At 39.6% G+C, this 25,203-nt stretch overlaps 1 protein-coding gene across 9 annotated transcripts in view; it reads right to left on the bottom strand.

Moving 5' to 3' along the window:
- The window catches only part of LDB2 (LIM domain binding 2), a 207,258-nt gene that overhangs the window by 110,728 nt on the left and 71,327 nt on the right, over positions 1 to 25,203 (bottom strand). For all 9 annotated transcript variants that reach the window (XM_015862864.1, XM_015862866.2, XM_015862865.1 and 6 more), the window contains exon 2: positions 23,899 to 24,001. In XM_015862864.1, coding sequence (XP_015718350.1) covers positions 23,899 to 24,001 — 103 coding nt within the window. The remainder of the gene's footprint in view (positions 1 to 23,898; positions 24,002 to 25,203) is intronic.

The raw sequence follows: 25,203 nt of genomic DNA, 5'->3' as shown, positions 1-25,203 counted from the left end.
ATTGGGAGCTCTCCCCCTTGGATCAGATGCCTTAGATGTATCCAGCACTACCTGACCCTGCATTTCAATGGCCAGCAGTATGAAAACCAGAGCAATGCAAGGATTGACTCACACATCCATGGTTATCCTTTCAATATAAATTCTTTCATCTGTATCAGAGTCTTAGTTTGCTTCCTATTTTATCTGCCTCCCATGGATCAAAATTAACTCTCATTCCTAATTTTTTGTCCTATAGCTGATAGTTCATGACAGATGCACTATATCTTAAACATGACATTTGCTGTAGAACAACAGTGGCTGTTAAAGGGAATTCTGTGATTCTGTGATTTCACCCTAATGAGGATGGCAGTTCCCTGTCAGTCCTTCAGAAGCAGCTCAGCTACCACTGTGGTGCTTTCAAAGTCCAAAAGGCAGCATTTTCAGAACTTTGTTGTGTCCTGACATCTGCAGGAGGACTAAATGGGATCTAAACTCACAGCCTGGTACCATTCAAAAGCTCACCACAAAGCACAACACATTTACTGATTACTTGGAAGTGAAGATCCTAATGGTATGAAAGTTTTTGAATACTTTTTTCCTGAATTTTTTCTCTTTATTTATGGTCAAACAGTTTAGAAAATATATTTTCACAACAATTTCCACTACGTACTTTTGTGTATTCTTTTCAGGAACACATCAACTACCATAGCTCATGTTTAATAATGCTGCATTCACTAATGGATAATCCCACTGAAGTTGATGCAAGATTAGGCGCTAGCTAATAGGAGAGAGCTAGCAGCACAGCCTGACCCTTAGTAGTCAGACACCCAGCCAACTTCAACCTCACTAGGAACACAGGCTGCTTTATAGATGGAATATGCAGTGACTGATCACTCGGTCTGAGCTATCTGTGTAGATCTTACATCAGAGTGTCACATGCACATGAGATATGATAAGACTATGGCAAAGAAGGCAAATTTGCAACCACAACTGAAAGTGCCTAGCAGTCTTCTAAAGCCAGGGACAGTCTCACTGTTAAAAGCAAACTGCGCTCAAGTCCCTGAGCTATTCCAACTCAGTGACAGCTGCCTCAATCTTCCTTTGAGAAGCTGCAGTTTATTTATGAAAGCTCTGTTTTGTCTGTACCACCTCCTTCAATTTGCTAAATCCAGCTTTAAAGAGTAATAATTATTGAAACGGATGATTCACTGAAAATGCAAAGTGTATCAGTAAAAATGTGTAAGTCAGAAGCACTCCCTTATTTCTTTTACAAATGACGGCAGTTGACCCCTCTGTTTCCTGATGCCCCCTAGAGGTGCATCAACCTCTGTCCGCTGCACTGGGCTGCTGAGCTGCTCGGCACACCTCCCCTTTGCCAGGAGAACATTCCCTGCAGATTCAGCTGTGGTTAGTGGATTTTCAGTCAACTGAATCTCCAGCTGGTCATGTACACAGTAGATGAAATAGTGCTTGTTTTCCAAGTGCTGCAGGGAAACATGAATTTGTTCTTGTATTTGTTTCCTCCAGAATTTAGAAATAAATCTGACCAACAGTTCCTTCTCAAGTTCTGAATGAAACTAAACTCTGTGCTAAGCTGAAAAGGAATTTAAAAGATCCACTTCCTCCAACAAGCAAAAGAATAGTACTGCTTCTCCACCATGCCTGTCTTCATGGAACCATAGAATCATAAAATCATTAAGGCTGGAAAAGATTGCTAAGATCACCTGGTCCAACCACAAGCCCACCCCCACCATGACTCCACCACCTCTCTGGGCAGCCTGTGCCAGTGCATCACCACTCTTCCAGAGAAGAAATTTTTCCTGGTGCAACTTAAAGCCATGACCTCTCATCATTCCTACCATGCATTTAGAAATAACAGACTCTTTCATAGAGCACATCTGTGATGCCTTTATTTACCTGGTTCTTTCCATTTCCAGCTAAGGCTAGGCTTTGTCATGAAAGCATCTCACTTGGCTTTGCAAGGACACAAGAGCTGCAAAGATAGGCAGGAGCTGCAGCACAATACCTGGGCAGCAGTCTGCATGTAGCAGTTGAAGTCACTTTGCATTCAGGTGGTCCCAGTGTATGCACAAAACATACAGTGCTCGCAAGAAATCAAATATAAAGGGGGAAAATCCTGCCACCTGTGCTGGGGAACCAGCGGGCAGGGAGGGACGTGCCACTGCCGTACAGATCAGTCAGGGCAGCTCTCCAGCCTTACAGCTGTGTTCCAGAAACCTGGAACCATGCCACTGCCTTACATCCACCCGGTGGAGACGGTGCCTGCTGTTATCATGGTGGCCTGAGTTCTGACCATGTTCAGCACAAATGCACCAGAGCCTGAGCGTAGTATATTCCCTGATATTCCCTGACACAAAGGATGAGCTGTGGTCAAAGAGTGGGATTTGACAAACTTCAGTAAGAAGTATTGTTTTACAGGTCTCTGTTTTCATGCAGAGGACTGGACACAGGAAAAACAGAGCGTGTGGGGGGGGAAATTTACAAATCTTTAAAAAAAAGCCAAAGCTTCATAATCTGCTGTATTTCAGTTGGTCTTTATCCGCAAAATCCCAGATCTTTGTTTAAGCTACAAACGGACTATAAAAATCAGCTCGCTGGCCTCTCTCCTTATTATCCACATCCCTGCACAAATCAAATGAAGCTTTTGCTGTAAAGCTGATAAAAAACACCGCGCACATGAGCAAGCTGATGTATTTAAAAAGTGGTTATCATTTCTAATCCTTTCCTCTCTCTCCAGGGAATATCATCTTTCCAAGGAACACACAAAACTCCACAACCAAGCACACATCAGTACTTACATTTGTTTTGATTAGGGATTTTCTGAAATAACAATGACCGAAGTACTCCAGTGTTAGCATTGATTTTTAGCACCTAGGGACCCAGTGTGACAGTCACGCGCAATTGTTTAAAATCAGTGAATAGCCAAGACTGGTTCTGACAAATATTTGCAATTCCATAATCTATTTTAGAGACCTCGTGAAATGAACTGTGGTGCCTGGGTGACAGAGCGGAGATGCTTCTGTCATTTCTCTGTGTATAACCCAGGTCCCCATGTGTAACCCAGAACACGAGAACTGATCACAGATGATAACTGTCTGTGCTCTCCCAGCAGGCAGTAGGACCTGGGTGGGATTTGGGTTGTTGGCTGAGATGCTATCCAGTTCTGTCTCCCTGAAAATAAAGCTATTTTTATTACCTAATTCAGACCTAAGCAAATGAGTTCTCCTCAGCCACTCTTAGCTATCAGGCTTAGATACAGGAATTCAGTACTAAGACTAAAACTAGTCTTGCAACTCAGCTGAAGCCAATGACTTACAGCACTGGAAAACAAACATTAGACAAGATTCAGGCCCCATTCGATACAATTCCCTTTTAAAGGGGGACTTTCCCCCACAGAATGAAACCTTTCTCAAAAGATTAAACCCGCACTCCCTTATTTCAACTCAATTTGTTACGCATTGGAGGCAAGGACTAGAAAGTTACACTAACAACTTAGTAGTGCAGAGAGGGAGGTTTCAATGTCCCTCTTCACACTGTGCACATTAAAATTTTGCCTTTGCTTTAAAAATAAAAATGAAAATAAGTTATAAGTTTAATCTCTTGAAAATCTACACATACACACAGCCTACATGCTGCTGGGTAGTGGGAAGGCACCGTGCCCTCTCTGCCAGCCAGCGGCTGATATTGGGAACAGCAAAGGCCAGAAAACAGAGATGAGCCCACAAAAGCATTTAGTCTTTGCAAATCCATAAGTGCTGGTAAGCAAGAACGGCACTTCAGAAGTAGCCACAGAAGTTTGGAAATGATGAAATATCAAGATAAAATCTACTTAATTAATCAAAGTCATTTATATCTGTAGAACATTGTCCTGGAAATAGGCTCCCCTGTTTCAGTTTGCTCTGAGCCTTGTTGCCACTTTTGGACATTAGAAGATATAAAGCAAAGACTCAAGCCTGGTTTGCTTCTGAAGCAGCACAGCTCGCTGTTTGAGAAAACCAAGCTTAATTGAACATAGACATGTAGTTTAAACAACCAGAAACAAAGGTGACATTAGGGAAGAAGTAAACCCTACATTCCAGTCAATTCTGCTCTTTAGCTAAAAGAAGCTGTCAGTTTCTTCTTACTATCTGGCCATTTCTGTTAAATAATCAGATAACACAAAACCAGAAGTAACACCTGCTTAGCTTGAGATAAGCACAGAGGAGAACGATACCCAGCCTTTACCAGCTGCCCTCTGGTGCCTGTGGAATCACAGCACAGCAATTCCCACCCTGTTAGGCCAATTTTGAATGGACTTCTGTCAGCTGAATGGTTGATAAAAGTCATCCCAACAACCAAGTACTGCAAAGTGCAAGATACTAAAAACAGTGAGCGTATATAAACTCAATCTGCCATAATGACAGACTGGCTTCCTCACTGTCTAGTTTTTTGTTACTGTTTTTGACAGCTCTATATGTTCCATTTTCAACAGAGTTCAAAGTCCAGGCCCCATCTATACGGCATTTTTAATTCACATCTACACAAATGTCATGGTATTTCTCTAGGGGAAAAAGTGTAGAAGTTCATCTTTGTGCCAGCTAATAAAATTATTGTGTAATTTATTCAATTACATTTCCTTAGCCATATGTATATGGATACCTACCAGGTATGAGACAGATGACAGACAGAGACAAGATGATGCAGTCTATAAAGATTATGGCTATTACCTTAAAAGATACGAATGAAAGAGCGATACAGAAGATCTTCAGTCTTTCACAAGGACCTAGCAGCTTACCTCTCCTTTTCAAAACAAGACAGCTATGAATCACTAACAGTTTAACCTTACAATTCCAATGCACAATTGCCACGTGGTTGAAAAAGCACTGCCCTTTTCTACTAGACGTTAAATTATTCTCTGCCTCTGAGAGGCCTTCTTACCTGTGGGAATACAGACCAAAGCTATCCTGCGTGATAAAATATGCCCAGTGGAAGTACTGGCCACGTGCATGATGAGCTTGTTCAGCACAACAGGTTTGCTCTCAGTGTGCCTTGACATTCAAGTCTGCATTCAAATGCAGCAGCAGCACCACCACTAACCTCACCACAACTCATCTATGCATGTGGCATCTACCTCCTCTGTGTGCCTTCGGCAATCCTCCCCTCTACCACACCAGTAACTTCAAGTATCTGTCATTGACACTTGGGGAAACATCATGTTTAGGACAGGCAGTAAAGGAACCAATCCTAACTGAATTAACATTCACATCTGAGTGGACAACAATAAGATCCTTTGCCAACTGCATCCTTTAGACCTTTTCCACTTGTTGAAGTGTATCTTCAGTCACAAAGAAGAGCAACAGTCAGCACCTTTACTTGGTGCATGCAATACACTGTTTGCACGGTGTTACCCGCAATGCTTTGTTTGGGAATTAAAGAAGAAAAATCTTGCTCCAAAAGTTATGTTAGAGCACAGACTCCCAGAACAGCTACTGGCCAGGAATCACTGGGTACAGAAATGTTCACCTACAAGATGATAAAAGTGGTAGAGACAAAATAAATGAGTGCATGGTAATTTTCCTCATAAAAACAAGAGGTTATATGATGAAAGCTGACAAAGACTGTGTGCTGAAATGGAAACTGCCTTTTCACCATTGATAATGTGATGCAGTCAGACGTGCTGTAGAAGATTAGAAGTAACTTGCAAGGTTTTATTACCTTTGATTTTTAGCTCTGTGCAACATAAAATTAATTTGTATTTTGCTGTAGAAAACTCAGGATTAATGATGCCAAAGTGGAAGAGAGACTTTTGGCTGTGCAAGTTCCATGAATTCTTCTCAGAACTCAAGCAACACTTACAGCAAAAGAAAAATAGCAGCTTTTTCTTGCATGGTGATATATAACTCCCAAGAGGTCCTGTTTAGATCATGGATGCTTTCCAGCTCTTGGTTACAGAGACCACATTGACTTTGATCTTAAAATCAGATTGGATCTCTTAGCATAATAAGTAACTTGGCGTGGTATTTGGCAATTTTGCTGATCCTGGGAAAACAGCCATTCCCAAGGTACTTCAGTGCTTTCACTCCAAAATCAGGCAAAATGTGGCCAAGGTGACAGTAGCATAGGAATAATTTAAGTACAAGTAAAAGAAGAGGTGAGTTACAGAAATAATTCTATAACCAGGCAGCATCTTGTCCAAAGCTTTACAAAGGTTGGTCAAAAGAAAACTTTTGATTTTGTAGTGAAAATTCAGGAGTCATAACTCGGAGGATTTGCTTTTTCTTCTTAGCATCTACATACTGGCTGCATACTAGAGTGAGACAATTCATCTTGGACTCATTATTTCAGAGCTTTTAGAATACTACTTATCCAGCTCACTGTATCACCTTTCACCAGAGTTAATACCTCAGAGCCCTCAGAAATGACATGAAGAAAAAAATCCATCTTGATGTTTACTTAAAACACAATGGTCTGCAAAGGACCAAGGTCTTGCTGAGGTTCTTTGCATATCTGTTAAAAGCCAAACATTCAGCCTCAAGTACATCCTAGATATGAACACAGAAAATAATTATTTGAGATTTGTTCTTCTCTGAGCTCTTTCTATAGTGCCTACCCACCAGCACCCCTCACCCTCTCTGTACCAGTGAGTGCCTCTTTGGTTCCCATGCCCCACTGACTATGAGAAGAGGGCCACAAGTGGCTGGTAATAGAGACTGGAGGAGGTCAGGTGTACAAACACTGCAAACATAAAATAGGGGACATTTAGATTGAATATAATCAAGAAGTATTTTTATGATAAGGGTAGGGAAGCACTGGCACAGGTTGCACAGAGAGGTGGTAGCTGCCCCATCTCTGGAGATATAAAAGATCAAGCTGGACAGGGCTCTGAGCACCGGATCCAGCTGTAGGTGTCCCTGTTCATTGCAAGGGAGTTGGACTACGTGGCCTTTAACAATCTCTTCCAACTCATATGATAAAACTGCTCCCAACTGAATTCTGTGTCACATTTGTAAATTGAGACATTTTCTGGGACTCTAAAATGTGGCATCCTTCTAAATCCAAATGAAGATTTCCTACCTACAGAAATGTAACAGTGATGAATGCCTGTGTCCCTTTGAACTTCAACAGCAGCAGTATCTCCAAATTTCAAAGGAAATGCAGGTGAACTTCAGTACAGTTCTGCATAGGAAAGCACTGCTGCTTGGATACAGAAGGAAGGTCTTAACTAAATCATGCAGGAGGTTTCTTTCTTTGACAAAAATTAGAAAAACAAACAAATAAACAAAAAATTCCCCTACAAAACTAGACACATCCAGACACCTTTTAACAGATGGCTCTGCTGGGTGGGATGACTCTGTTAAGTGGTGCTTCCAAAGCATTTCAAGGATCCTTGTGGCTTTAAGTGTGAAAGTGGGTGGGGAGGGGAAGAAGGGTTCACAAAGAGGTTCCCGAATATGAAAAACTGCAGGGTTCTTCCATACAGCTCAGCTTCCACTACATGTGGGAGTTAGGCAGCCCCAGAGGCTGCAGAGAGGCACTCTGGTGTGTCAGGTGTGTGACACATCTTTGGGGTGGCCCAGGGCGATGCAGCAGGCCAAACCTCTCCTGCCCTCTCCCACTTTCATTTTTTCACACTATGCACAAGGTGAGGATGTGAAAGCATGTGAGCAAGATGGGCACTCAACCACCATACAAGGACAAAAAAGAACAGACTACTTAAGATGTCACAATAAGCAACAGCAAAGAAGGACTTTGCAAAACCACTACTCCCCCTCCCCCCCCCCCCCCCCCCCCCCCCCCATCCTTCTTTTAAATTGTGTTTTAAGTAGAAAATTGGACTTTCCTCCTCAGCAGCACATCTAGAGCACTGGGTGAAGGACTCTGGTGAGCAATACCTTTAGCAAAGCTTCTTATGACCTTTCAGCCATCCTAATTTTCATTGCACTCTTGGCAATGGATAATATTGGGTTCATTTCAAATAAAAGGATGTTCTCATGTGGTCTGTGGGAAAACAAATAAGAGCTCGAGTCACTCCTGACATGTCTTGAGGAATTCAAGGCATCAGATTTAATAGTCTATATTAAATGTATTATCCCTGACATAACTTCTGGCAGTTCAGAAGCGCCTGAGAAAATACTGTGGATTGGAAACTTGAGAAAGATCATCTTTAGTGCCACTGCAATTGTAAATAGTAATGATGGCAGACAGATGAAAGCTTCTCCGCTGTTTTGAAAGAGAAATACATTACAGAAATCATAAAAGCATCTTCAGTGACAGCAAAGGAATCTATACAAAAGCACTGTAAGAATAAACAGGATATTAGCCGAGATTCATTATTGCCATCTTTGTAGATGTCTACATTTAAGCTTGTTCAGAAACAGGATAAAACTGACTGTTGCTGTCCTCAGTAAGCACCCGGCATCTAAGATCTCAAACGGGAAGTTAGATTTCATCTGGAGGAAGAGAAAAAAGAAAATGCAACTTTTAGAAAAGGTTTCCACTGATCTAAGTCTGTCAACAGCTTTTCAGCAGTGCCACAAAACAAGTCCGAGCCACGTTTTAAATACCAAAGAAAGGAAGAAACTTTTCTTTGAGGATGCATAGCCATTCTCCTATCATTCAAGGAAAGTTCTATATGTTGTCTCACATCATCCGAGGAAATTTTTGCATGTTTTGTTAAAAGATTATTGTGTTATTTGCCATCTCTGCAACATGAAGCACATCTCTGCCAAGCCTGGAAAAAGTTGGTATCTGTTGTTCCACCTTATAATTTTAATAAAGTTAGGAGGGAAGAAAATGTCCAACGCTCTCAGTTTGTACTGAAGCAGGCAGTTCTTGCCATTTATGTAGCACTGGGTAGAATTCATCCGAACAGGCAACTAAGCATGGTGTAAGTTAAATACAGTAATAGTGATAAGAATATGGAAAGAGAGCAACAGTTTGTCCAGAGGGCTGCTTACTTCAGTCCAGAAAATACAAAATCGTGTTAAATTTACAAGCCAGTATTTTAAAGGAGAGAGCTGTGACTCTGCCATGAATTAATGAGCAGATTATTTTTCTTAAAAGATACAGAGCTGGCTGGACACTGGCTTAACAAGGTAATTATCAAATGAAAAAGAACCATTGTACTGCTGTGAACCTGCACAAAGACTCCTATAATTACTGATGTTGTGGCCTATCATTGTTTTAAAAGAACCGTGCATTCAATATTTTTGCATAAAGTATGTTCTGCAGTGATGCCTGAAACAGTACATTTACTCATACGTAATCAATAGAATACTATATTTCCTAAACTGCCTTTTGAATTGGAAGGCTATATACGGGTGCCATTTTGGCACATCTGTTGTACGAGTTACGCTGGAACATTAATAATTATGTTACGGAAAGAAAAAGTTAACACTTCATGAATGAGTTTCATCAATGGCGAGACTCTGAATACGCAGCACAGGACTGTTATAAGGGTCATTCTTTTAAAAGATCACTAAAGATCATTCATTTTCTCAAATGGCTGTAGACAATGGCAACTCCATGTATATGGTCTTGAGAAGACTACATGAATGCAGGTAGAAATGACAGTCGGCACTCTCTATCTCTGAAAAACCTCATCCTTCCCCCTTTGTATCATCACTGCGCAGGTTGAGACATGAGTATAAATCAAAAGCCGTTTTGCCCAAGCACTCTTGACTTGAAATTTTTATAATTAGTTTACTGGGATGTTATTTTCTCATTGCTTCATTTGTAACTAAACTGACTTGAAGTACCACACAGTGCATTTCAGAAAGTAAAATATAAAGTAAAATACTGATAAAAATCAGGATATAACTATGATTGTATAAAGAAAAAGGAAAGACAAGAAGAGCTGAAGAGCTGGCAACTGTGAGAATGAAAATCAGATGACGTGTACATGAAAAGCTGAATATGCTATGTATGCTATCATAACACAGTGGTCTGATTCCAACTCTAATTATTTCCTAAGATTTAAACCATTTCAGATTTTTGTGGCAAAGGACTCATGGTTGTTCCTTTCAATCCTGCTGACTTTTACTCCAAATTCAAAGCAAGGAAATGAAATATAGTTTATATCCTATCAACAGGTCTAAAGAAATGTGCCACGTTCTGTTGCATCAATGTATCAGTTTCATAAGGACAAGTTATAAGTGCTTTGTAATTGCAATAACCCTGATTTTAAAAAGGAATTGATGGGAGTGGAACACTTAATTAGAAAAACATGAAAGCCATAAAATTTTCACATGTCAATATTACCTCATTACAGCCTTGCTTAATTATGGCTTAAGCATGTTACATATTAATAATATCAACAAATAATATTTTATTGTCTCTGTGTACTAACTAGCACTTTCAGTAGACTCTAACGTCTGTAAGTAGTGTTACAGCTTAAATAGAATTGAATGACTACCTCATGCTCCACTGTATATACAAGCAAAACCAAGTACTGACATTGTCTTCCTTTCTAGATCAGTGTCTAAAGGCTGGGTCAGTGGCAGTTCTGTAGTGACAGAAGCAAGGTGCACTACAGATGGCAAGATCCAGAGCATGCTCTGTTCTATGTGCTTGTGACACAGCTTTCACTGAGCACTTCCACTCAGAACCAATGCTGCACTAGCAAATGTGGTCCCCTTGGACACTGGTTTCATTCTACATACTTTTTGTTGCGCCGCACTGGAGCAGGGCTGACAAATATACAAAGCAAGATGACCAGGTCAGCACTCCTCAGTTCAGGATAGCAGTGACTTGCCAAAGAATGGCAGGCATTGATCCTAATTCCTGTAGTTGCAGCAAAAACTTCACTGAGAGTTAATGTTGCACTGCAGTGTGCTCAGATGCCAGGGGATGCTGCAAATGGAAACTGACAGTACAATCTCAATCCTGCTTCCTTGTGCATCTGTTTTGCAGTAATGCAGACTACAACTACATGATCACACATATTTGCAGAAATGAATTTAGTAGTATACAAATGTACTAAAATTTAGATATATGTGTACATTTTTACACTCGAGAGGCATATCCAGGTATATTAACTCGAAGTCACAGCAGTCCACAGTATTTTTTCTCGCATTTTGGTTACATTATTTTGAAAAAGTTATTGCCAAAAGTAGTTAAATTTTATCTGTTATACCTGAGTTCTACACTGTAGAATCACAACATCACATTCTAGATACAATTTGTATCTTTGTTATTTTTGCACAAAATTGATGGGGGAAAGAAACTTCAAAAGGTGGCATTTGGGACTTCAAGGCACGATCCCATTCCCCAAGCGATGGGATTTCCCCATGGTACCCCAGGACTGTCAGTTGTGACCAACAGCATGGAGAAGTAGCTTTGAAGCAGAAAACCCATTGCCTGCAGAGCCTGGGTCCTCATGTGCACCAGGGAGCACCAGAGAAGCAGATATAGCCGAAGAGCAAGGCTGCAGATCTGACCAAGTCTACAACAAGTGACTTCACAAAGAGGGCTGGAGGCAGCCTGATCTACCTTCACAGCTCTAAAAGAAGAAAATTAAACGGGTGTTTGGAGAAGAGGAATTACCTGCAGAACAGAGAAGAGCATTACTTCAGCGAGAAGAACAGAGATGGAAATATAGAACAGACTAACTATAACCCATAACTAACACACTTTTTTTAGAAGCACAGGAGAGATGGGTTATTGACTATAAGTTATAGCAAAAGTTAAAAACAAACAAACAAAAACTACATACCCAAACATACCTTTATTACCCACAGCATCCATCAGGAGGCCTAATGAACTTATTACCACAAAAAGAATAGTCCTTATGTGACCAAATTCAAATAGACCTTATGTGACCTCATATTTTGGCTCAGTTGAGAAGGGCTTTTCTGAAGGCACTATCCAAATCACCCCATTTTTCATGCATTGCTCTGCACTGCAGAGCAATCCCTGAGCTTACAAACTGAATGCTTGCACAAGGGAGGAATCAGATGGTCTCCACAAGTGCACCTAATGCACGCCAGCCATTAACAGGCATTTAGTTCACTCAGCTGGACTGGATCTAGTCCAAAGGGAACCTCTGCAAAACATGTTCAGCGTGGACATCATGTTGTCAACACCAGCTGTTTTGCTCTACAGATCTTTACCTACTGCGTGGTGCTACTTACTAATGCAGATACAGCCTCCAGCTACTAGCACACAGATTGCAGTCTTGAATCAACAAGCTGCTCCTCTGCATGCTGACAGCATGGCCTCTGCCTTGCTGGGGTGGTGGGAGGTGCTGAATCACCGTGTTGGAATGCCTGGTCCAGAATTTCCCCTTCTGCTTGCTCAAATACCTTCCCCCCAGAATAATGCAGCTCTCAGGTTGTACACAAGTTCCCATCAGGGGCTGAGCACATTTTAACGAGCTGACTCAAACCCTTCTTTCAGTATAAGATATCTTCTAGTTTCATTTTCAGTCTAAATCCAACCCATTCAACTAATTTAGCTGTATATGCATGATGAAGAAAAGCAGAATACTGAACAGAAGTGGTCTGGAAAGGACAGACACTCCTCTGTTTTCCAAGTTGATAAATATTTGCTTGGTGCAAGGCCACGTTTTGGTACAGCATCTCTTTGGACTGAGATTTCCCCTTTTTCCTTTCCTTCCTTTTTTTTTTTTTTTTAATTAAATAATCATGACCTGGAGCATCCCTTTGGATTACAGCATTTGATGCACAGCCAGCCATGCATGTGCAGCTGTCCCTGAGAGCCAGGCCTCAGCAGAAAAACTGGTGTGCATGCGATCTTGAAACAAAAATAGCTGTCAAATTGAAGCTAATTTCCCACAGAAGGCAGCTCTGATCCTCAGGTAGGGCATACCAAGTTAGTTTGAGTTCAGGATTGTTAAAAAAAAAATCTAAGGACATTTTAGAGAAGTATTTTTAATCTCTCTAATCTCAGTTAATAATGGATGAACTGATTTTCCTTACAAGAGGAAAGAAAGGTTGTTGTATGAGAAGAAGGAAGGTTGCTTACCATAGGCAGCAACAACTTCTAAGGGTGAAAAAAGTTTACAAGTCTGTGACCAACTCAAAGAGGGAGGAAACAGAACCAATTACTCAGCAGGCTGTGTAATCACATGTGCCATGAAATACATGCTATTTAATGCTCCTTCGACCAGGGTTTCATTTTACCTCATTTTAGTGAATTAAATCATGCACTACAAAGGAATTTGGATCTGAATGAAAGGAACAAGATTGATATCAGGATGAAAAGTAACGCCCTATTAATTCAGGTCCAGACATTAAAGAAAAAAATAAAATCGAATTACACAGTATTCTAGTATTTCTGGTCTAGATGAAATTATATGTAAAAGCCTTTTCTTTTTTTTTTTTTTTTTTCCATAGCCAAATGGAGATGGAAGCAGTAATGGATTTTTAACAGATACAACAAAATGGTCAACACCTACTTCCATGCACCCTGGGAATTTCACAATGATGTTGATTCTGGAGCTGGTGCTGTAGAGCCACCTACTCGTGCTTCTCTCTATGTACTGTAGAGTTATCTCCTCAGTAGCTCTGGTGCATAAGAGTTCGCCTTTACTTCTTTTCTGGGTTTACCATACAAAATATATCACAATAACACCTTCTCTTTCAGTGACGTGGAGCCAAGATTGTTCAAAAAGAGTAGCTCCAGAATGCTAGGCCTGGATTAGCGCCTTTTCCTGTGCAAGAGCTGGATACCAAACTGTCCTTCGGGAGATGGGACATTCTTAGTAGGTCAGTAGAAGAGTAGTTTGAACTCCACAAAAACTACGGAATATCACACATCTCAAACATTCTACTCAAACCCAATAGATATTCTTAGTGATGCAAGTGATGCAAACTTTCAATAGTCTCTCTCATGGCTGAATTTGTCTTAAAAAATTCTAACAAATCTTTCAACAGAATCCACTTTTCTGAGAAAGCAAGGGGAGGAGAAACAAGAAATGGAAGGCACTGCTTACACTGCTATATGCACCAGAATGGACTTAAATACTATGGTATAAAACTCGTATGGAGCAGTATAGTGGAATAGCAAAATGTCAGCAACATTTTAAAGGTAATATAATTTGGAATGCAGAATTCAATATGATAAAGAACGATAGCCACTGTATAATATCTCAGACTTCTCATACACAGCAGACTTGAACAAAAATTCATGACTACATTAATTCAAGAAAACTTCCAATTTGGAATTGGGAACAGTATCTCAGTGTCCAGAGTCAGCTTTTGGCTCTATTTCTACTAATCGCCGTGCTGCAGCTGACCCAGTTTAAATGTATTTCTATAAAGATCCCATAATTTTTGGTGATGTTGCATATTGTGTTCTCCTAAACCATTAAAAAATATAGCACTACAGTAAATACCTGCTTCCAAAAATAAGGTACCTCAAGTGGAACAGCACTACTGCATCAATGAAATACAACGTAAAAGATTTATTAACAGTTTCATTTGTGTGGTAAACACAAACACATGAACGTCTGTAATGATAAACCCAACGCTGCATTAGGATGCATGTTTGGATATTTGACTGTGTTTGGTTTGTGCGCGTACATTTCCACAGGATTCAATTTACGAGAAGCATTCATACTTTGTGGTGAATTTTTAATTACTTGAGCTTAAAGAAAGATCATCTGCGCCTAAAAGCCTTGCTCCACTAATGCCCTGCAGCCATGAAACAGCACTACCCACAGTGGTATGTGGATAAGCACAATGTAGAAGTTTCTAAACATTAAAGTCACAATAACATGCATAAAGCTCCCAGAGCCAGTAGGACTGATACTTTGATTCATCTGCACATGAGGATTCAAAATTCAGAGGCCTCACGAACCTCTGTTTAGTTATTCAATGCTCTGCACTGAAGAATCACTTCTAACACACTCAGGCAATGGGTACAATCCAGTGTATCACAGTGAATAGCAGTTACAGCTAAAGCTACTGTGCTTAGTTAAATGCTCTCCTTGGTCCAAAAAGATGAAAATATGAAATGCCATCAGATAAAACAAAAAACAAAGGAGAAAAATACTAGATGAGGGTAAATATTTAGGCAGTTTTGTTTCACACAGGAACTCTGGAGGTATATGAGAATGTTCTCTTGTAAATTCCTATTAGCTAACCAACTAAAAACTCACCAACTATTTTTAAAAGCTAAAGTAACAACTAATGAACCTTATCAATTTCATACAAAAACATTTTAAAGACACATGTTTTTGCAATTTTTAGAAAAACTTAACCTATATTTAATGCACCAATGCCACTTGAAGGTGTACACTGAGCTGCCTGCCAGTCATGCAGCAAAACCCAGAAAGTATTGACCAGTTCTTCACAACTGCTTCTATCACTGTGCAAATAAAGAAGTAATTTATCATGACTTTGTAGCAGAAAAAACTTATTCAGTATTTTGATGTAAAAGATACCTATTTTCAACAATTTGCATGGATTTCCAGCCTTTTATTAGCATTGTCTCCAGCAGAAAGAATGACCCAAATGCTACATAATTTGGATGAAGCAGGTGAACAAAAGCTAAGCACAACAAAGGGTTTATTTGTATTGGGTAGGAAAAAAACTCATTAATCACTGTGATTCTCTCATGACAATTTTGCCTTTACTCTTTCTGCTCTCTGAAAGGACCCTAGATTCCTATAATGTATCGTGTCAGATTATGTTATGATTTCTCCCAAAGAGGGCTTATAACTTAATCTGTTTGTTTATACAGCAACATAATCAATCTGATTGACTGGAATTTTCATATGTCATTGCAGTTGGAGGTTATATACAATTGTGCAACATTCACCTCAGGAGTTCAGCACCTCCTTTCCACCAGGTCTGCACAACTGGTTTGTACAACATGCACAGCAACAAGCAGAAGAGATTTGGGACACCCACTGTAAGGTATATGAAGCCAGAGTTGTCATCAGTGGTTGACAGGAGAGTTTTCATGACAAACCTTTCCCCATGAAAGGGGAAAGTATTCCAGTTTCCCCAGAGTACTGACATGCAGTTGTGTCTGTACACACATGTGCCTGTGCACACAGCTGTATCTTCACTGCAAATAAGTGCTTTTGGACTTTGAAGAAATTGATAACTCAGAGCACAGGAACATTGTGCTAACTAATGAGGCTGCTGTGGGTAGAGGTGAAGGTCTGTTTCAGACCTGCTTGTTGCAAATCAGCAAATGGAAGGAATTATTCCTTCAGTGCCTGTCAGCAATATATGGAAAAAGAAAAATGCCTGTTACAAAAGATATCAGTGGAAGATTCATGTGGGAAGTCTTGCATAGCTAGCAGTATTAGAAAAACATTATTCATATTGCTACAAATGAGGAATAGCAGGGTGTTGTTAATGACAGAAAGTTTAACACCTAAGATGAGAAAATAATTTCAGAGCTTGTTATGAGGGCTGGGATGGAGCTGAAGAGCAGGCTGGGGGCCGGTTCCTGCCTGGGGACCAGTGCCCATATAGTGATGCAGAGCCCAGCTCAGCCCTTGGACGGCTGCAGGCTCCACAGCCCCAGGGCATCTCCTCCTGCTCCTTATCAGTAGAAACTAACATCTCCATGCACCTCTTCATGTAAAATAAAGCCAGTATATCTTTTCCTGCTCATCATGGATATGGAAAAAGGCTGCTCGCCTTTCTTTTACAGGTGCTGCTTCTATGCCTCATTTTCCCCTCACTCTTTTCCCCGTATCTTCTCTTTTGCAGACTGAATAACTCTAGTTCTTTCACTTTGCCTAATGAATTTTCTTTTCAAGACTCTTAGTTTTCTCTAGACACTCTCCAGTTGGACAACATCTGTCTATGTGAATGCCATTCAAAACACACATTCAAGAAAGACAAAGAAAAGGCATTCCCAGTTGGAGAGATGCAATTGGAGTTTCAAAATACAGTATTTTCCAAAGCTCAACTATCTGAGACAGATTATGGAGAAAAAGTAAGCATGAGGTTAAGAGTCTGCTAAGCATACTTGAGAAGATACCCAAAAGCTGTAACTATACTGTGAGAGGCAAATTTGGCTAAAGAAGTAGTAGAAAAACTGGACACAATAATTAGGAGGAAAAAGAGCCTAATAATTAGGATTTAGATAGAAAGAAAAAACAAACAAAAAAAAATCCTATACACTGTAAACTGTAAAATATTACAATGGGATGCTGAAGATGGCAATGAAAAAACTGTGACTGTATGGATGATAAAAAAAATAGTTTTCTTATATTAAAAAAGTACTTCATTTGGAAACAGGAATTGTCTTAATGGCAAATAAAAAGAAGAGCTTTTTTGTACTACTTTTGGAAAGAACATTGATCTTGAGATGACAAGTGCCTCCTAGTCCATCAGCAACTAAGTAGAATCTTAAACAGCATCTCATTGGAGAAAATATTTTATGATTAGCAGTTTTAAGAGGTTCTTTTGCATGCTTTTATCTGATGCTATTTTTAAAAAGAACAGAATTACTGAGGAAATTAAAAAATAAAATAAAATACTACTGTCGTGCTGATATTGAAGAAGGAGCACTAGACAGCCAGGTAACAGCACAGTGTGATGCACTCACTACCTTGATATCAATCCAGACAAAACAAATTAAAAATTGTACAGGATTGCACTAACAATGATTGAAGTGAAAGGGGCGTAATTAATGCCAGTCAATGTGGTTTTATGTTAAACAGATCTTGTAAAACAAATTTTATTTTATTCTTTTATCAACCAAAGCTTGGGTGATAAGTACACAGGGCTAATGTACTTCAACACCTGTGCTGTATTTGACTTATTAGAGCATTATATTCTATCATAAACAAAAATAAGTAATAAGCAGAGCACATGAAGATTGGCTTGAGAAATGCTTAAAAATCAGTTTTAAGAAGCAGTTATCAATTAGAAATCATTAACTGGGGAGTTGAGTGTATTACTTGTGATCCACCACCACTTGTGGATATGCTAGACTCAATTTTAACAATTTTTTTCATCTGTATACTGAAATGAATCTCCAAAGTACTGCAAGCAAATTGAAGGCACAACTAAAAAAAGAGAAGGCTGGGATACACACATCAAGCCAAGGCAGCCACACAGAATAATCTGTCTCGCTTACTAAGCTGGGTCAATTTACTGTGTTGTACCTGAATGCTCAAATCATGTTTAATGACTGGGATTTCTCTGGGAAAAAAAAAAAAAAAAAAAAAGAAAAAAAAAAAAAAAAAAGAAAGAAAAAAGAAAGAAAAGGTAAGTAAAAGAAGGAGCATGTACCTGAAATACTACAACCTGTTTCTCTTGGCAACTTTAATTTTCTCTGTAAGAGCTATGTGAGAAAAGCCAGACGACAGACTTATAGAAACCCAGCGTGATAATGTGGCATGATAGCTTCTCCAAACAACCTATTTGACATCAGCTAAGCAAGTGTGTAATGTGTGGTGAACTTTCACTATTCCCAAACTATTCTCTGCATGTAGGAGAAGCCCACTAGACATAGCTTTCTGCAGTTACATCAGCAGAACTTATCCAACAAAGGTCTTCAAGCTGCCTGGACATCACGCGTTATAGGCGGTGACAAAGGTAGACTGGATTTGTTGCATCTCACTTGCTGAGTATTCACAAAGTAATCTGTAGTGAAGACTGAGATGCATCTGTGAGATATATTCCTAAGACACAGAGGGAAACCCAGATGAGCACCTAATAGTCAAGATGTCACCATTCGGCCCTAAGTTCACTGTGCTACAAAACTCTGCTTCTAACTTTCCTGTTATGAGTAGTCAAGAAATAAAGAAAAATCAAGGGCACTTGCATCAAGTAGGGAAAGTGAGCACTGAGGGCACAAAATGAAAAGCATGTTATTGTACATTCCAAATCCAAACTGCAGTAGCAATTATAGCACAAAACGCATATTCAATTCTCATCTACCAATCCTGAATAACATTACAACTGAAAACACTGTTTTTCTAGGAGTACACAGAGGAAAAGAATTCAACTTATTCCTTCTGAAATTTCTGCTGTATAACATTATGCAATATAATACAAAATTTGGTGATGGAAGTCCACAAAAACTGCCTGAAATGCTCAGTGTATTCCATACCTATAAGCTTAAGTAAATCCTTTGTGAGACTCCATCACAGCTACCATACATTAAATTTTTTTTACATGACAACTTGTGCTTTTGCTTCTTCACAGTGAACAGCTTCTCCACAAACAGTCAGCCTGTAGTGAATAGAGCAGAAATGCAGACAAGCTCTAATTTTCTGTACAGTGGTAGCTATGTGCATTATGCGCTACAGTGTCACTTTGCTGTGAAAGAGTTAACTTCCTTGCTCCTATTCTCTGCAGTGCTGCATCAACACTGCACATTATTCTTACTGAGCATGCTTCATCTTTTCTGTCTCTACAGTCTTGGGCTGTCAATCAGCTGTCAGTCCCGACCACATCAGCACAGTGCGCATCACCAGGCTGTCAGCACAGCAGCTGATGAGACTCTGCTAAGAGCTGTCAATCAAACTTGTTTCTCTTATCTGTTCTGGAAATATTTTGTCTCTAAGAAACAAAGAACCTGGGCAACAATGGATCAGAGTCTAGTATTTACTCTGGTACAGGGATAGGAGGCTCTTAACGGGAAACGAATATGTTTTATCCACAACCAGGAAAAAAAAAAAAAAATCCACTAAACTCAGCATATATTTTTTTCCCTTTTCCTGTTTTTTTGTTTGTTTAAATTCTATTTAAGTCTTGACCCAATAAACCAGAGCATAATAAATCAATGCAAATTTCTTTTTACTCTCCCTGAAATGAATTTCACAGGTTTACTACTTAAGTTTCTGTTGAATCCAGTTCAGTTCAGTTTAAAACAGCATCTCTTTGGTTTCTGGAATCTTTCCCTGTTTTTTGGCATCAGAGTGTGCTATTTTTTTTTTCTTCTCTGTAGCCAAAAAGCAAGACTGGAGGAAACACAAATCAGTTACACCTTTTTCACAGTAAAACATATCTTTGTTTTTGAAAGAGTTTCCCATTAAAACTCAATTTCAAGATAGAATTTAATAACAGATCAGTGGAATTCATAGAACAGCTCATGGAAGCAGGAGCAAAACAGACATTTTCAGCATCTGTTTGAAAGAAAAGTGGTATTTCTTTCTGGAATGTTGTATAGTGGAGGAGAAATCAGAGAAGGCAAAGTTGTTGCATCTACAGAAACAAAATTCTGAAGACAAACGGAATTACAAAGATGGGCACAGCAATGATTTCCGGTCTGACACAGAAGTCTTGCATGAAAACTTGAGCTGGGCTTTCAATTGAGCACTTATACAAGGCAGGATTATGTTCTGTGAAGATAACTGGTCTAGGTCTACCAAACCCGGCAATCAAATTAATTAGCACTGGTGGATCACTGAACTAACAGACCTCTACTCTTCCCAGGGCATAAGGAAGACTCTTTACATGCTGTGCCATACAGATAGGGAGGAATATTTAAAGCTATCTTGAGTTATCAGTACACAGTGCTCTCTGGTGCAAAGTAAAGTAAACATAACCCAGTGACTTAAAATCCCTACTCTGACCCATATCTATTTTTCCCTACAAATTGAAGAACTCTACGGCTCATAGTCAAGGAGAAACCTTGCAGAGACCAAAGGGAGACTAGAAAAGGGAAGACAAATGCTTTTCTCAGTATAGAGAATGGTGCTGTAAAACATGGTAATTGAAAGGCAAGCCTAAAAATATTTCATGACTTTCATAAGGCCTCGGTCTGGGGCCATGAAATTTAAAAAGTAGCTTATTTTCCTGATTAAAAAAAAAATAAAAAATAGTGTTTATAAGTCATAGTTTTCTGGATAAAAGCAGATATTCAACACTAAATGGAGGCTAGGAAAAGTAGTGTTGTTTTAAAATCTTGTAACATTAATTTACAGGCATGATTTGCACGCTTTCAACATGGCTGTAGGATCAAGCAGTCCAGGTATGAGCAGAGTGCAGAAAGGTTTAACTTTGGCCCAGAGCAGCTGTGATGGGAAACCCATAGAGCACGTGTAAAAGAAACATTTAAGGCAAACAGGTAAAAGAAGACCCTTGAGGGGCAAGGGGGACAGCAGAGGAGACTGGAGAAAAGCAGAAAGGACTGTGCAGCTTCTCAGTCTCCCACAACACTCTTAGGAGCTCTGAAGATAGAAGCTGAGGCAGAGCGAGTGTACCTCATGCTTCTCCTCATCTCTGTCTGCCTCAGGCAGTATCTGAACATTACCTTACAGCAAGGATAAAAGAACTGAGAATTGCCATGACCTATTAAAAAACAAACAAACAAAAAAAAACAACCAAAACCAAAACTAAATCAAAACAAGAAAACCTGTGGCTACAGACAATGAAAAACTATTCATCCTTTCCTCATATATTTCCTCTTTCCCAAAAAACTTCTTATTTTGTTGGAATTTGTTCACTCTAGGAGAGACTGTTTAAGTTCCCAAAAGCAGGAAACCATTGCCCGTTTGGAAAGAAAATGAGGTGCCAGCCACAACTGATGTCAGAGATGTAAGCAAATACCTCGCAGATTGAAGCAAGACAAAGGAAGGCAATTTTGAGCTGAATCCTGGAGCAAAGGCAAGAGGTCAGCATCTTTCATCAATTTCAACTCTATAAATGACTTCTCAAAGGATGCCTATTTCTCTTTCCTGGGGTCTAATCTTGGTTCCTTCCATTACTGTTTGTGCCTTCAAGAGTAAGAACCAACAATTTGTCTTCTCTCTTCCCCCACAGCCAGCTCCGATGCTTTTAATACCCTCTAAATACAAAAGGGAGGGTGTGCTGGCATGAGGAGGCAGGAGTCTCACTGAGGATGGAGGGCTGGCAGGCCAGGCACTTCTGTTTAATCCCACTCAAAACCACATGCATGGAGCAACTGCTCAGTACATCCCATCAAATATAACATGAGTCACAGCTTACAGCCAGCAATTTCACTCTTTTTATGGAGTCAAGTTGATAGGTGGTGTTAGGGATTTTGGGAGGAGCTGAGACCCTCCATGCTCACAGTGCAGCCTGTGTATGGTTTGGGTGGGTAAATGGAGACTTCCAGGCTGCAGAGCTAATCAAAGGCCTGCTGCAAGCGGAAGCTACCATCTACCATATTTGTGCCCAAAGAGGTGCAGCTCTGGTCTCAGCTCCCACACACATTTCAGGACATGAAATTTCCCTAGTGCTATGAAACCCTTAAATACAGCATTCACTCTGCACCCTCTTTGGGCAGCCATGGAGGTGTGAGCAGCGTCTTGGCCGGCCTGGCACTCAGCAGCCTTCACCACAGCCTGCTCTTATGGCATAGGAAGGTCCCAAATGAGAACACGCAAGCATATTCTTCATACTGTGAATTAACTGGAATGCTGCTTCTGTTGGAATCAATAATACTTGTGGTTCAGAACTACATAAATTATTACTAACGAAGGAAGTGTGAATGAATGGAAAAAGCACTATGTGCAAAGCTTTAATTGCAGATATTGAGAATATCAACACCAAATGCAACAACCATTTTTGCAGAGGTCAGAAATTAAAACCAGGGAAAAAAAAAAAACAACAACGTGTACCAGTCACATTAAAAAATGTGTTCACAGTAATTCAATCCTTCAGCTGCATTTATCAGCAGCAGTGCTAAGAATCATGGTACTGCCCTGTACCAAACTGCCCCACTTCCAGATAGCACAACCATTATCGAGCATTTGCGACAACTGGGATATTTTACTCTTTGACAAATTCTTTCATAAGTAGCACTGTTTTCCAGTAACAGAACTCCCTCAGATCTAACTGGACATTAATTGCTTTTTTGTTGATGTATCTTTGCCTTCTGGACTGATAACACAACTAGCAAATCTGATATCTGACAAGTTGACTCAACCTAATCAGGACAGATCAGCTGTTACCAACATTGCTATAGGCTGTAATTTGAGGACCTTTACAGACTTATCACTTGCTCTGAAAGGCAAGAAACTGTAATTCTGTCAGCAGTAACCCCAGAATGTGCATTGAAAGTGGCTGTTATTTTTTCTTCACTTGTCAAATAAATACCTGAGATAATTGATAAAAGGAATTAGAAGCGTGTGAGTGATACACTGACAATCAGTCACTCTCAAGGAAAATAAGAACCTCGCAAGATTCAGCGCATTAAGCACAGAGCACAAGCTGTCACTGTGAAGCAGGGGTCATTCTGAATGGAGTGAAACAATTGGCAGTGCCGTTTCTCAGTGTTTACTTATCTCTCTGTTGCTTAGTGCTAAAGCTGAGTGAATTATTCACTTCAAACAATTTATTCGATGAATTTTACCTCTTTTTTCCTGCTCAGAATGTGTCGGCTATGGATACCAATGCCATCAGATTTATCCACTGCTTCATTTTATTCAAGCTTGCATTTAGTGCTTGATTGAGAGTATTCTAGACTTCCACTGGTTAGCTCTGCCTGGTCAGACACTAACAGCAGGTCCTTAATGTGTGTAAACAATATAGACCCACGCAGCTGATGAAACTATGATTATCAACACCCCATGGATACATATTTGGGTAACTTTCCTGGTCCCCGTTTAAATCCAAAAGCCCTTCCAGCAAAAGTGCTGACAATTGCTGCTTCAAAGTTCCTTTTCTGTGAACATTTTTACCCACAAGATTCAACACTTGAACGTTTGTGGAAACTAAATTAACAAAGCATGCAAGCACAGCCAAAGCAAATTAATTTACAAAAATGCAAAGATTATATTGTATGTTTTCTGTATTCCACTAGGAAATAATTTATTTTCCCATAACATAATTCAGAGGAATTTCACAGAGTAAACAGAATCCCAACTTATGCAGTTCTCTAACAGAACTTGATGGTCACTGAATACAAGCAAGTGGCTTTTTCACCACCAGGTTTACATCTGTCTTCTACAGATGTAGAAGAAATGTATAGAAACTAAGGCTTAAATCGATAACAAAAAAATGTGTCTCTTACTGTATCGCTTTGGTCCATCTTCCAAACAAAAGGAAAGGGTTAAGGTTGCATCATCTTCAAAAAATTCAGTTGCAAAGGCATCCCACCAGAGGTTGTCACTGTCCTAGGAAGTAACAGATCATTCACTTAATAGGAGGCAAAATGAAAATATGTTCATCTTTTTTAAATAGAAATTCCAAAGGATCACATACACGTCTTCCCCTAATTTGGGGCTTTAGATGTCTATGAGGTATTTCAAATTAATTTTCTTAGATAAGGTTTGAGTGTTAATTTAAGGAAAGAGCTGAAATGTTTAGTTTATTACACAATAAACTGTCTTCCATTTTGTCTAATATACTAAATACGTGACAACATTCATTCTCATAAAAACATGTTCTTCTTTAAATCTCAAATACTTTCATAAATCAGTTGCAAATGTATCAATTATGAGTGCACCCCCTGCTCCCCAGCTCTGTCTTTGGGCTGTCTTTCTCAAATTCTTGGTCCTAATCACGAGAAAACATCAGTACTTAATTCTGTAATGCTACATAACCCGATTATCAGCATGAGTTGACAGGAAAGTTATTTAGAAACTAAATGTAATAGCCATTCCCCTCCAATGCACTTAATATAAAATACAATGCTACTGCGGGTTAATTAAATACCAGTTAGTTACTTAAATGTAACTGTTGTGAGAAATCTTTACTTATCAGTGTGATACATGAAGTGAAAACAATTTTTTAAATGGCCTGTGTAGACTTAGACATGCAGTAATACACATAGTCAAAACATAATAGTTATGGAACATAATAATTAATAGCAAATATTAATACTAATACAGTATTCCACTTAAAGTATAGACCAGTATATCACAGCAGTCGTTGTTGCCTTCAATGGTTGAACAAGGCATTTGGGTGATTAACAACACCTTTCAAACTTCTTGCTCAAGCAGTAATTACTAGCTGCTGCACTCTGCCACTTGCCAAAAGAGAGGCTGCAGCATTGTTTCACCAGGATCTTTGGGGCCATACTTCATGTATCAGCAAAACAAGAGGGGAGGAAAGGCTTTACTGAATGGCACACAGAACAGTTGCAGCTCTGCCATTGAAAAGCTGTTGGTAATCTTGGTAGCTTGGCATTACCTGAGCTACTCATGCAATACTCAGCAATGTGAGGGTGAAAACCAAAGCATCCTCATGATGCAAATGCACACAGAAAACAAGAGTAGAACAGGAAGACTGTGGTGCCTCACCTCAAAACCACAGATTTGCACTCATGCTTGTTTCCAAGAAGTCTTAGGGCTAGAAAAATGTGGAGACTGAATTA

This window comes from Coturnix japonica, chromosome 4, assembly GCF_001577835.2.
Source record: "Coturnix japonica isolate 7356 chromosome 4, Coturnix japonica 2.1, whole genome shotgun sequence".
In the NCBI taxonomy this organism is placed as follows: domain Eukaryota; kingdom Metazoa; phylum Chordata; class Aves; order Galliformes; family Phasianidae; genus Coturnix; species Coturnix japonica.
This window is presented reverse-complemented; position numbering and strand designations above follow the sequence as displayed.